The sequence below is a fragment of the Balaenoptera borealis genome (genome assembly GCF_965194805.1).
Source record: "Balaenoptera borealis genome assembly, chromosome: 7".
NCBI lineage: Eukaryota > Metazoa > Chordata > Mammalia > Artiodactyla > Balaenopteridae > Balaenoptera > Balaenoptera borealis.
Genome location: NC_138864.1, coordinates 124108055 through 124121720, shown reverse-complemented (window position 1 = coordinate 124121720; position 13666 = coordinate 124108055). Strand labels below are relative to the sequence as shown.

At 46.6% G+C, this 13666-nt stretch overlaps 1 protein-coding gene across 4 annotated transcripts in view; it reads left to right on the top strand.

Annotated features, from left to right (window-relative positions):
* Positions 1-12422, top strand: part of LOC309631914 (uncharacterized protein) — a 34202-nt gene extending 21780 nt beyond the window's left edge. Inside the window, exons 1-5 of one of the 4 annotated variants that reach the window (XM_082398810.1) lie at positions 6334-6796; positions 6932-6982; positions 7363-7438; positions 8980-9076; positions 11998-12422. In XM_082398810.1, coding sequence (XP_082254936.1) covers positions 6641-6796; positions 6932-6982; positions 7363-7438; positions 8980-9076; positions 11998-12034 — 417 coding nt within the window. In that variant the 5' untranslated portion in view covers positions 6334-6640 and the 3' untranslated portion in view covers positions 12035-12422. Of the gene's footprint in view, positions 1-6333; positions 7439-8979 lie in introns of those variants that run through there. The other 3 variants (XR_014246642.1, XR_014246643.1, XR_014246641.1) reach the window with 3 other exon arrangements.
* The last annotated feature ends 1244 nt before the right edge of the window (positions 12423-13666 follow it).

Genomic DNA, 13666 nt, shown 5'->3' with positions numbered 1-13666 from the left:
CTCTAAGCACACGGGCTTCAGCAGTTGTGGCACACGGGCTCAGTAGTTGTGGCGCACGGGCTCTAGAGCGCAGGCTCAGTAGTTGTGGCGCACAGGCTTAGTTGCTCCGCGGCATGTGGGATCTTCCGGGACCAGGGATGGAACCCGTGTCCCCTGCATTGCCAGGCAGATTCTTAACCACTGAGCCGCCAGGGAAGTCCCAAGCAACAGGTTGTTTCCCTAAATCTTCTGACTTCATCCTCGTTGTTGTCATGTAAAACAATCTAGTCCTCCCTCCCTTTTTCCTATTTGCATCTCCACCTGGTAGAGGAGGGGCCACAGACAAAATGACAATCTGCTTTACCGTGGGGAGGAAATGTGGGAGGGGGAGCCGGAGGGAAGGGGGCACCTGTTGTTCTCTCCTCTTCTCTCGATTGTCCGAGAAGTTTCCTGGTGGGGCGGTGTCTCTTCCCACTCAGAGCTTCTCCTTCTCCCCGTGCTTCTCCTTCTGCCACTGCCCTGCCAGCAGCTTTGCCGAGCCTGGCATGGGGGAGCCCGCCAGCAATGCTTCCAGCAGAGGTGGGACTTTGGACCCATCCTAGGGGGAAACGCATAGGACCAATCCCCCCATCCCGGGGTCCAAGCCTTCGGCAGGTACGGATCAGATGGGGGGAGGTGTGTATAACAAGGTCTCCCTCTTCGGTACATCTTCCCCCTCAACCAACACACGTAGAGACGTGCCAGGCAGGCCCTATATTCTGGGGTCTGAGCCGCCAGAGGACCGTGCGCCAGCCTGGCCACATGGGAGGCAAATCACAGGACACACCCATGACCCAGGCTGCACAGTCTGCCCACCCCAAAGGATGCGGCCAGGGGTCCTCTTCCTGGAGATTAGCCTCATAGATGTGACTTGGGTCAGACCACCCTGGCAGCCCTGTTTGAGCACCGCTGGTCCGGTTTCCTGGGGGCCAACGTGACATGAGCCAACTTACTGAACAGTCTGAGCCAGAAGGGGCGAGAAGTAGAAATGGAGGCTTCCATCTGCTGGCTTTCCACCTGCCGTGCAGGTCCTGGGACACTTCCTCTCCCTCCCTCCTCTGTCTGTCTCTCCGGGGACAGGCCCTGCGGCTGTGTCTTCCACGCTGCAGGTTCCAGCAGCAGGAGGCCCTGCTGGGAGATTGGGGTGGGTCACCCCCATCCCTCTCCCTCTGTGGATAGACGCCCACCGGGTCCAGCTTCCAGGGGTGAACCTGGCCCCTGGGTCTGGGAACCCGTCTTCCTCCCTCTGTCCCCCACTCCTGGGCTGGACGTGTCTCCTGTAATTGCTGTCTCTGGAGTGCCTGCCCTTGCTTGTTCCTTAGCACCTCTGTCACCCAAGCCACCAGGTCCCTAACTTCATGGGTCTCTGTGCTAAGTGCCCCAGGGCTTCTGTTTCCCCACAGCCATGTCTGCTGGGCCTTTCATCCTGGCCTTAACCTGGGAGCAGATCCCACCATTGATTTTTGATTATGTTTGGGTATTAAACACCCTGTCAAGTTGATTTAAAACTCTCATCTGACATCCAATTCAAAGTTTTTCCTCCCAGTTCTCCTGGATCCCAGGTCCATGGGTCCTGGCCTGGGAATGGGCAGGGTCTGCTTTCCCCCACCTGGGGCAGGGCCAGGCAGGGGTGGGATGGGGATTGAGGAAAACTGGCCTTGCTGGTATGGGCCATTCCTGCCGTCCTGAGGCTCAGGATGGCAAGCGGCAGGTACGTGAAACCCAAAAGGACCAGGTGGAGCGCACCGGGCTGTATGGGAACCCTCTCCCGCCTGCTGGGGGGCGAACAGGAGACAGCTGGGAACTCATGGTTGGGCCTCTGGGGCCCTGTGATGCCCAAAGGTGTCAAGGCAGTGCATGAAATTTCAGGCCCTCCAGTCCATGGGGGTACTCTGTGTTTTCAGCTTTGGGCTTTACAAAAGATTTGTGGACGCGGAAAAAGCCCCATTCAGTAATCAGTTGCCTTTTTCTCATCCTTCTTTCTAATTAGCTACCCTAAGCGTGAGAATTCAGGCATCTGCTCAGGCTTATGGTCAAGTCTCAATCTGCCCAAATTCTTTTTGGCTATAAATTGTTCCCGCAGTGACCTGACCTGACAGTCCAGAGCCTCCTGCTGGGCCGCGGACACTCAGCTCGGAGGGCCAGCAGCCAGGTCATTTGGGTTTAACTCTCATGCTGACACTTCTTCCCTCTTGTTGACATGGATCACAGCCAGGAATTCCAGTGTGGAATCGGAGATCTCTGTGGCTTGGGGCAGAAAATACTCCTAATTCTAGATCCTGTAGGAAAATGTAAGAAGTGATGAAGAGCAAAAAGACCCTGACCTTTCCTTCCTTTTCCTCTCTATGCCCCGTCTCTTCTTCTCTTCTTTTTTAAAAATATAACAACTTTATTAAAATATAATGCACATACGTACAATCCACCCATTTAAAGTGTGCAATTCAGTGGTTTTTAATATTTTCACAGAGTTGTGTAACCATTACCACATTGAATTTTAGAACATTTTTTAGCATCTCCAAAAGGAAACCGTACACCCATTAGCAATCACTCCAAATTTCTCCCCAACACTCTCCAGCCCTAGGCAATCATTAATCTACAGAAATAGTAAGATGGCTGCAGCATTTTACATTTCCACCAGCAATGTATGACGGTTCCCATTTCTCTACATGCTCGCTGACATGTGTTATTTTCTGTCTTGTTGATTTTAGCATCCTAGTGAACGTGAAATCGTACCTCTTTGTGGTTTTGATTTGCATTTCTCTAATGACTAATAATGTTGAGCATCTTTTAGTATGCTCATTGGCCATCTGACATCTTCTTAGGAGAAATGTCTATTCAACGCTTTGCCCAGTTTTAATTATTTGTCTGTTTTTATTGATAAAGTGTGTGTGTGTGTGGGCACGCACGCGCGTACACATATAGATTCTGGACACTAGACCCTTGTCAGGTATATGATTTGTAAATATTTGCTCCCATTCTGTAGGTTGTCCTCTTATTTTCTTTCTTTCTTTTTCTTTTTTAAATAAATTTATTTATTTATTTTTGTCTGCGTTGGGTCTTCGTTGCTGTGCGCGGGCTTTCTCTAGTTGGGGCGAGCGGGGGCTACTCTTCGTTGTGGTGCATGGGCTTCTCATTGCAGTGGCTTCTCTTGTTGCAGAGCATGGGCTCTAGGTGCGCAGGCTTCAGTAGTTGTGGCACGCAGGCTTCAGTAGTTGTGGCATGCAGGCTCAGTAGTTGTGGCTCGTGGGCTCTAGAGCGCAGGCTCAGTAGCTGTGGCACACGGGCTTAGTAGCTCCGTGGCATGTGGGATCTTCTCAGATCGCGGCTCGAACCCGTGTCTCCTGCATTGGCAGGCAGATTCTTAACCACTGCGCCACCAGGGAAGTCCCATGTCCTCTTAATTTCTTGATAAAGTCCTTTGAAGAACAAAATTTTTAACAGTGGTGAAGTCAAATTTATCTATTTTTTCTTTAGACCATTAAGACAGTTAAGACAAACTTGTACTGATACTGGACACTGCCCCTGCCCCCGCCCCCTGGCTTCTTGTTGCTGCTGGTTTGTTGCTTTGGTGACTTTGCTGGATTATGGTTGTGAAGTGTGTTTCCCCGCCGTGTGAAGCCTCTATTGCTTCTCCTCATGGGGTGCAGACTCAGCCTGTGCACAGTCACCCTGGGACGAGAGTGGTTTGGTTTTCTCTTCCCCTGACCTCGCTCTTAAACCTTCTGTCTCTGTTGGCATCACACTCAGATGTTAGGATCCACTGGCTACTGGCTGACCGCTCTATTGCTTTCAGCCATGCCTGGGGTATGCAGTGCCTCACCGTGTGATCCAGTTAAATTTGGGCCCCTTTATGGGAGTGGTTTTTTGAGGCCAGCCTTTGAGGTTTGTTCTAACTTCTGGAGGAGTCTTAGCTGTCTCTCTCTCTCTCTTTTTTTTTCTCTGACAAACTAGCTGACCTGCAGTTTAGCTCATTGCTCTTATGGAGCTACCAGCGTTCTCGTCACTGTTTACCACCAAAATCTCCATTGTTTTCAAGAGCACCCGTATGCTAGAACTTGCCCAACATTTTGTTCTAAATAAAGTGCCTTTCTTTCTTTCTTTTCTTCCTTCCTTTCTTCCTTCCTTCCTTTCTTTCTTCCTTCCTTCCTTTCTTTCTTCTCTCCTTCTTTCTTTCTTTCTCTCTTTCTCTTTCTTTCTTCCTCTCTCTCCTTCTTTCTTTCTTTCCCTCCCTTCCTTCCTCCCTCCCTTTCTTCTTTCCTTTCTTTCTCTCTCTTTCTTTCTTTCTTCCTTTCTTTCTTTCACATCATAGCTCTCTATTCTTATGGCCTTCTCTTTCCATGGCACAATTTGAACCACTGCTTCAGAGCTGGGGGCAGAGACAGTGGCTTCCTTCTCTGAGTGACACCCCTGCTTTACAAAGTGGGGCTTTGGGTGGAAGCAATAGCTCTGGTCTTCTCAGCTTGCTGCTCCCAGCATGCAATCTCTGACCTACAAGCAAACTGAGGCAAGAGGAATTGAGGTCCCAGAGGCTTTAAATGCTTAAAAAATACAATTAAATATATTTTTTACCAGTTATGAGTGTTTTGCTCGGGAGGAGGTTTGCAGAGTTCCTCACACCACCATTTTGAAAGTGGATTTCTTCTTTTTCTTCCTTCCTTCCCTTCTTCTTTTCTTTCTTCCTTCCTTCCCTCCCTCCCTCCTTCCTTTCTTTCTTTCTTTCTTTCTTTCTTTCTTTCTTTCTTTCTTTCTTTCTTTCTTTCTTTTTCTCTCTTCCTTCCTTTCTTTCTTCCTGTGAGTTTTGTTTTGTTAACTTATGAGTTAATCATAGAATATTCCAGATGTTAGAGATGATGTTCAGATGTGGGATGCTATTAATAAGTACACCAGCTAATGCTGAAGACACTCCTCTTAACTCAAGGAAACTATGATCAGAAGTTAAACAAAGTTTTTGTTTTTGTTTTGTTTTGTTTTAAGTACAGTGAACAGCTTCCTCAGGAAGATTGAAGGTTAAAAGTAAAAAGTTTCAAAGCAAATACATTTCCTGCCTCCTCTTTACAAGAAGTTATTTTCTACTGAACTGTAACCCTTTGTGTTTAAGAAGATTAGATTTTCCCCCTAATGCTAAAAGATTTGTTATCTTCCTTTTCCTTTTACAGACATTCATCATCTTTTGTCTTTTAGTAGTTTCAAAGCTTTGAAACAATGTTTAGATAATCTCAACAATTAAAAAACAATGGCTAGGATAAAAACTGTTGATGTTTTAAATATTGGATCAGTTGTTATAAAAGTGCTTTGTCCAAATCCTGTAACAAACTTGTCTTAATGGTGTTAAGATGAAAGGTTTAAGATTTACCTCCTTAAACCTTGAAACATGTTCGGTAAATTGGAATAATGGTTTTAAACTACAATTATGAATTTTATTTTTTCCTCCCAGTTTTATTGAGATATAACTGACATAAAGTACTGTGTAAGTTTAAGGTTTGAAGCATGATTCATGATAAGTTTAGTGAACATCTATCATCTCATATAGATACAAAATTAAAGAAATTAAAAATTCTTTTCTTGTGATGAGAACTTAGAATTTTCCCTCCTAGCAAATTTCATGTATAATGTAGAGCAGTGTTAATTATATTTTTATCATGTTGCACGTTACATTCCTAGTACTTATTGATCTTATAAGTTTGTACCTTGTGACGGCCTTCACACAATCTCCCTTTTTCTCATCCCCTGCCCCTGGTAACCACAAATCTGATCTATTTTTCTATGTTTGTCGTTTGTTTGTTTTTGAAGTATAATTGACCTACAACATTATGTTAGTTTCTGTTACATAACAGCAATTTGATACTTCTATACATTTCAAACCGATCACCACCATAAGTCTAGTTACGGATATGTCACCCTACAAAGATATCACATAGTTATTAACTGTATTCCCCATAGGGTGCATTTCTTACCCATGACTCATTTATTTTGCAAATGGAAGTTTGTATCTCTTAATCTCCCTCACTTATTTCTTTCTTCTGCCGACTGCCCTCCCCCCCTCTGGCAAACACCTGTTTGTTCTCTGTACCTATAACTCTGTTTTGTTATGTTTGTGCATTTGTTTTTTTAGATTCCACATATAAATAAAATCATACAGTAAAAAAAAAAAAAAAAGATTTACCTCCTTACTGCTGGAAAAATAAAAGGTATTCAGACAGTTTTCTGGAATATTAAGCACAATGTGAAACTTTGTTTGCTTAATTCACATTCCTTGGGCACCAGGGAACCTTGAATAAACCTGGAATGGGCAGGGTTGGGCCATCTCCCAGGTGGAAATGGCACTAGCCCTTCATTCCGAGGCATGGGGGGAGGGAAGGGAGAACCAACCACACCCACGGGCTGATTATTTTTTCCCATGTCTCCTTGAAAACAGAATAGAAGGTTGGGGAAGGTGGCGGCCCAGGAGGAAGCAGGCTTCTCCTCTAACTTGCATTCTGTACGTTTCCTTGTCCCTTGTTAACCTACTCAGTTTGATGGCCAAGTCTGGTGGTCCAGGAGCCTGGCTGCACCTCTTGGATGGCTGCCAAAGTGTGGGGCCTGTCACTCCTTCAAGCCACTGCTGTGATCCCCGCCTGTGCGCATGCGGTACCAAGATTCCAGAATTAGTTCATGGCCAGCCCATACGCCCTCTCCATTATGGCCAGTTATGGAGAAACAGCCCTGCGTGCTGACAGTACGTTCTCCATTCATGCTTTCGCTAGTTGGAGATGGTTCTGTTACTTCAACTACAGACAAGGTGAGACTGATCTACAGAATTAAAATAACCCACTAATGCAACAACCCGGTGCTTCTTTCCTTGATAATAAGAGGCCTGTTGTATTTTTTGGCTGTGCTCTTTCTGGCAAACGTGTTGCTTGTTCTTCCGACTCAGAATGGAGCCAGTAGGCGGCCAGAGACAACCCAGGAGGTTTGGGAACAGAAGGTACATTCTTAAGGTCCTGGAGGAGGAGAAACGGGCCCCGAGGAGGGGGCAGGAAGAAGTAAGGGAAGTGAATAATATGCAATAAGACGTGAACGCTGGGCTTTGGAGAAGACACTCCCTGCAGGAAGGCAGGCGTCTGGCCACTCTGTAGCCTGCCATCACTCCTAGTCCTCCCCAGGTGCACCTGTCTAGACGCTGAATTTGGACCCAGTGGTGCATGCGGCAGGACCGCGGAGGAACCTCGGGTCTGGAGGGGATCTCGGGCTCGGGGCGGCGTCCTGGCGCGGGTGGGAGGGTGTTGGGGGGCGCAGAAGCGCAGCGGCGCCACCTAGCGCCCAGCCTCGGCGGCGCCGCGAAAGCTCAGCTCTTTCTCCCCAAAGGAGCAAAGATGCGGAGCCCAGAAGAAGCCGGTCTTCAGCGCCTGGGAAGCCTTGGCGAAAGGAGGGCACGAAGATGGTGAGGAAAAGAAGCGTAGGGACAGCCTGAGCCCCCTATATTTTTAAATTTGATATAATATACCCTTGATTTCGTATGTATTCTTATAAAATATGGTTATGCGGCGCCGCAGATTTCAAAATAATGCTTTTCTGTCTTTCCTTGGTCGGGTCTTCCTTATTTTTAGTAAAATAGTAATTGCTGAATTACACAGATGCAGTGTTTTGTTCTTATGATCCAGCTCTTGCATGTAGGAAGTTGAGACTTGGTGAAATATCCCCATCACATATTTGCTCATGCCATATCCCTTTATTTTTTTATTTTAAATTTTCACCAGTTTTATTGAGATATAATTGACATATAACATTGTATGAGTTTTAGCTGTACCACATAATGATTTGATACATGTACGTATTGCAAAATGCTCACCACAACAAGCCCAGTTAACTTCATCACCTCACATAGTTACATTTTTTTTTCTTGTGATGAGAGCTTTTAAGAATTACCCTCCTAGCAACTTTCAAGTAGAGTGTAGAGGTTTATATCAATATCTAAGTTTGAACTTATTAAATGTATTATTCAGATAATCTATATCTCTGCTTATTTTTCATCTGCTTGACCTGTTAGTTTCTGAGAGTTATGTGCTAAGTATGTTTTCTTCCTGCACTTGAGATAATCTTGTTAGGTGCACACATGCTGTATCTCCTTCATCTCTTGTTTCTTTTATCAAGATGTATCATCCTCTTTCAAGCATACACAGAAGTAAAGAATAAAACAAACCCTCCTGAATCCAGGTTCAACAACACGTGGTTAATCTCATTTCATTTATACCCCACGAACTCTTCCACATCCCTTCTACTTGATTATTTTGAAGTAAATGACAGACATCATATTTTATTAGTAAATACATTAGCACCTATCTATAAAAGATAAGGAATTCTTATTAAAACATAACCACAATACCATCATCACTCCTAAAAAATTTATAATAATTTCTTAGTATCGTTAAATATCCAGTGAGTGTTCAAATTTCCCAATAGTCTCATGAATATTTTGATTCTCTTTGCTCAGATTAGGATCCTAATAAGATTCATACGTTATGATTAGTTGATATGCATCCAGTGTCCTTTTTTAAAAAAAAAATTTTTTTGGCCACTCTGCAAGGCTTGTGGAATCTTAGTTCCCCACCAGGGATTGAACCCAGGTCACGGCAGTGAAAGCGCTGAGTCCTAACCACTGGACCACCAGGGAATTCCCTCCAGTATCCTTTTTTATATATAGGTATGACATAGCTCTTTGTCCCTTTTGATATTTCCTGGTCTTGAGTTTTATTTTGTCATATATTAGAATTTCTAGTTTTGGATAATTAAACATTTTTCAAGGTTACAAAAATTATATACGAATAAATGCTCCTCTCATTGAGATGTGGGGGTCTATGTTTTCTTCCCTTCAATTTGGGTGAGTTGGTGACGTCACTGACCAGTAGAGTATGGCAGAAGTGAAGTCACGTGACTTCTGAAGCTAGGTCATAAAAAGCATGCAGTTTCCTTCTTCTTTGCTAGAACGCCCACTCTTGAAGCCCTGTCTCCACCTAAGAAGTTTGGTTACTCTGAGACCACCATGCTGTGAGGAAGCCCAAGCCACGTGGAGAGGCCATGCGTAAGTGCTCTGTCTATTGTCCCTCCTGAGCATAGCCTTCGAGTCATCCCAGCCCAGGTGCCAGACACATAAGGGAAGAAGATTCCAGATGATCCTCCTAGTCTTCTGAGATACTCTCAGCTTTTGAGACCTCCCTGCTGAGGCCCCAGACATCATGGAGCAGAGACAAGCCATCCCTGGTGTGTCCTGTCTGAATCCCTGTTCCACAGAGTTCGGGAGCATAATAAAATACGTGTTATTTTATGCCACTAAATTGGGGCAGTTTGTTATGTGGCAGTGGGTAACTGTAACATGGAATCAATTCTCAGGCATTGATGGGGATACTGTGACTTTTGCAAACCAATCCTTGAATGCCCTAGCAAATAAGCCTGTGGGTTTGGTAGGTGTCTTTTTTTTTTTTTTTTTTTTCTTTTGGCTGCACCGCACAGCTTGTGGGATCTTAGTTCCCTGAATGGGGATCAAACCTGTGACCTCAGCAATGAAAGTGCAGAGTCTTAACCACTGGACCACTGGGGAGTTCCCTGGTAGGCGTCCTTTTAACTTTCTAGCCAAATCCTTGGATCCAACATCTACACTTGGTATGTTTTCATTTTTATCAGATTTATCCTGGTTTCATCCATTAGAAATTCCAGATTATGGGATGTGGAGCTCAAAGTGGCCCCAGGACAGGGAATCATGCAATTCAAAAGAGCAGGTCAATTATCACACAGGTGGTATTATCACACAAAATCCAAACATCTCCCCCTAACTGAGAGAGCAGAACGAATTTAAGAGGAGAGATTAATGAGACCATTAATATACGTGCTCTGAGAACTAGCTTATAAGCTGGCCAAGAGTTTAAGATTAGTCCTTGGAGAATCTACAGTTGAGAAAAATGTTTAGTTAATCATATCTTTTTAGTTAAAAAAGTTTACTGCCAAGATAACAGGGTTAGAATTGCATAATTGCTCTGTTTCCATAACCTTACATTTAGTTAAAATGATATATTTACTGCAACTGGTATATTGAATTAATAAATATTTATTTCCTTTTGGGAGCAGAAAGAACGTTGTGAATTACTTGCTATATTACTACGTTGCTACTACTTGCTGTATTAATACTTGCTATATTACTACGTTGCTATATTACAGCCCAGGATGCAGTCTGCCACTTTGGGGACACAGCTAAGGCAAGCAGTGGGTGTGTGACAGGGAAGAGCCAATTCTGACTCCATGTTGAATCTGTTTCTTTTACTGTAACCTTTGCTTTTCATTGTTTTTGTTATTATAATCACTGTCTATAGCTGTAAGCATGCATAATGGCCCGCCACAGGGAACCCTGCCCCCTGCCTGACTGTTAAACTAAAGTGCCTTTGTTCAGCTCACAGAGAGGCATTCTGACCCTGCCCACCTGTGAATGGCTGCAGAAAAGAAGATGATGGTTTTCTGGGGACCCTAGCCCACCATCTTCTCCGTCTGCCGGCTCTCCGAATAAAGTCGTATTCCTTGCCTCAACACCTCGTCTCTCGACTTATTGGCCTGTCTGTGGAGAGCAGAGAGAGCCTGGACTCAGTAACAGGTGCAGGCAGCAGGACCAGCCTCATGGGCGTATGACTTTAGTCCAAAAGGCCCCACACTTTGTTTAACTTTCTGTTGTCGCCATCTTGAAATTGTTAATTTTTGAGCCAGGGCCTATATTTTCACTGGGGGCTCACAAATGATGTTTCAGGTCCTGGTGGATAACGGTCCACAGCCGGGCAAGCTGCCGGCTTGGATGTAAGCTGAGGATGTAAGCCTCTGGGGGGCACTTATGTCCAGAGGGAAGACTTAAGGACACCTAAAAGTGGAGGGGCATGGCGGCGGAGGGCTTGGTCCACAGGGCAGCGCAGAGGTTTAGACAGAGGCCACCAGCACAGTCTTGATGAACAACTCAGAGCCCCAGGATTTCATGGTTGGCTCTGCTCTTACTGGTATCCTCCAACTTTAGAGACCTTGTCTTGTTGGTGCCCCCTTAAGGCCCTGTGAGTGCTGGGAAGCTGTCCTCAAGAAGTTCTGGTCCCTGGGCTGGCTGGGTGGGCCATACCATCTAGCTGGACTTGGGCTTCTTGGAGCCACCTGTATTTTCAGAGGATCAGTCAGGCTGGTCATGAGGATTCTGGAGCCACGCCTCTTCTGGGGCCCACTCTCTTGGGTCTGGGGCGAGGGCTTGGGTGGGGACACCTGCTGCTCCCCCTTCTCCCACCTGGGGAGGGCCTGACAACGAGGCCAGTGACCCCAGTGTGTACATGGTGTTCAAGAAGAATTCATCTGCCCAGGGATGCTGTGTACTTGAGAATGTCAGGGTCACACCATGAACTGTTGGCGAAAGTGTTCACAAAGGTCACGCTAGGATGACACTTTTGGGGGCCATTTGCAGCTCTAGGGTCGGACCAGACTTCCAGTCTTTATAAAACAAGAAGATGCCCGTTGGAGAGAAGCCCACGTCTCATTACATCACATGACAGTGCCCCGCGGGCTGCACTTACTGACTCTCCGGGCTGTGTCCCCAGCATGACCATGGATGGATGTCTTGACGGTGGGGTCTGAGCCTTCCTCGTCTTTGCATCTCTGGCCAGTCACATTCTGGGGTTTGCATCATGCTTAGAGCAAGGAGGAGCAAGGAGAGAAATGCTGAAAAGGGAGGAGAAGGGAACGAGGTTGAAAAGTGGTTGCCTGCAAGGACCGCCAGGGATCTGGAGTCTGCACGAGTGGGAGGTGAAGACTCCGGGGTGCTTGGGGCTGCCTTTTTAGGGGTGACACTCAGGTGTTCTTGCCATCTCATTAGGTGGGGAGGCGGTGCTGTAGCCAGGGAAATGGCCAAAATTATTAGGGCCAGGGAACAAAAGCAGGGTGGGGGAAAGAGGTCGTGAGGGGTAGGTGTAATCTGGAGTTTGCGCTTCTTAGGCTGTTGGTGACTCAGCCACTCAACAAGCACCACTGAGGGGCCACTGAATGCAGAACATCATCAGACCTGCTATGAAGAGACACAGAGGTAAGTGAGGGATGGGTTTTGGCCTTCAAGCTGCCCCCAGTGTGGGTGGGGATGCAACAGTCCGACACACACAACAACACACATGTGAAGGAGCCCCTTGTCCTCTGGTTTGTAACCTGCTCGCATCTGGGTCCCCTTAAACCAATTACGATCTTCTGTCTTGGGGGAAAGGTTGGAATCTGTATAATTAACATCCAGTCAAAAAGCCAGGACTCGGCCCCCTCTCCCTGTGTGCCCTGGTTCCCTGTCGGCAGACCCTGGTCCTGGGCTTGCTCGGGTGACTGAGCTCCGAGCAGAGACGGGGACACATCGGTGGTGGTGAGGGGGCAGCGGAAGATTCGCTTGTTCTGTTTCCTTCCATCCACAGTCCTCCGGGTGGAAATCCACACCTGTTGTATTAGTTCCTATTGCTGCCATAAATAAACTGCCATAAGCTTAGTGGCTTCAAGCAACACGTTTATTCTCTTACCGTCTAGAGTCTGCAGAGCTGTGTTGCTAATAAAGGCTCTCGGGGAAAATCCATCTCCTTGCCTTTTCCACCGACACCCCTGGCTTGTTGCTCCTTCCCCGACTTCAGGGCCAGCAGTGTGGCAGCTTCCCTCCTCTCTGACCCCCTGTCTCTCTCTTACCAGAAAGGACCCTCAGAAGGAAAAAACCCACCCCAAACCCAAGAACAATATAGAAGGTTTACACTGAGAAATCCTTGTGATTATATCGAGCCCACCTGGATAATGCAGGAGAATTTCCCATCTCAGGATCCTTACGTTAATCACACCTGCGGAATGCCTTCCTTTTGCCGTGTAAGGTGACATATTCACAGGTCCCAGGGAGGTTAGAATGTGGAAATCTTTGTGGGGGGTTGAGTCTGTCTACTCTATCCATCCTGACCAGCTGCTTTATCCCATTAATCAGCAATAAGGGTTCCTTCCTGCCTCCCTCCTTCTCTTTTTCTTTTAAAACTTAGATTTTATTATTTTGAGTAGGTAATATGTTCCCATGATTAAAAAATAAAAACAACATAGCACTGGGGTGGGAGGTGATGGCACCTGGGGACCCACCGACCTGGGACTGCACTGTGGCCAGGACACTTGGAGGCTCCCTCGACCTCCAGAGGGAGGGAGGAGACCCCGCCCCTCCCCACCACCCTGCCCTCCCCACTGTGGGTCCCCTCAGTCTCTCTTCACTCAAAAAGAAAAAAGCCCACAAAGAAACCCAGCCACACTGAGCGCTCCTTCTCCCTTCCCTGTCTCATCCATCCCGTTTCTCCCTGTGTCTTCAGGTGCTGTGGTTTCGCCGCCTGTGTCCCCCCTAATGTCCAATGGGATGGTGTTAGGAGGTGGGGCCTTTGGGATGTGCTTAAGTCATGAAGGTGGAGCCCTCATGAATGGATTAATGGTCTTATAAAAGAGACCCCGGAAGACCCCTCACCCCTCTGCCATGGGAGGATGTACCGAAAAGTCACAGGTCTTTGACCCAGAAGAAGCCCCTCACGTGACCTTGCTGGTACCCTGATCCTGGACTTCCAGCCTCCAGAGCTGTGAGCAATAAACTTTCGCTGTTTATAAGCCACCCAGACTACGG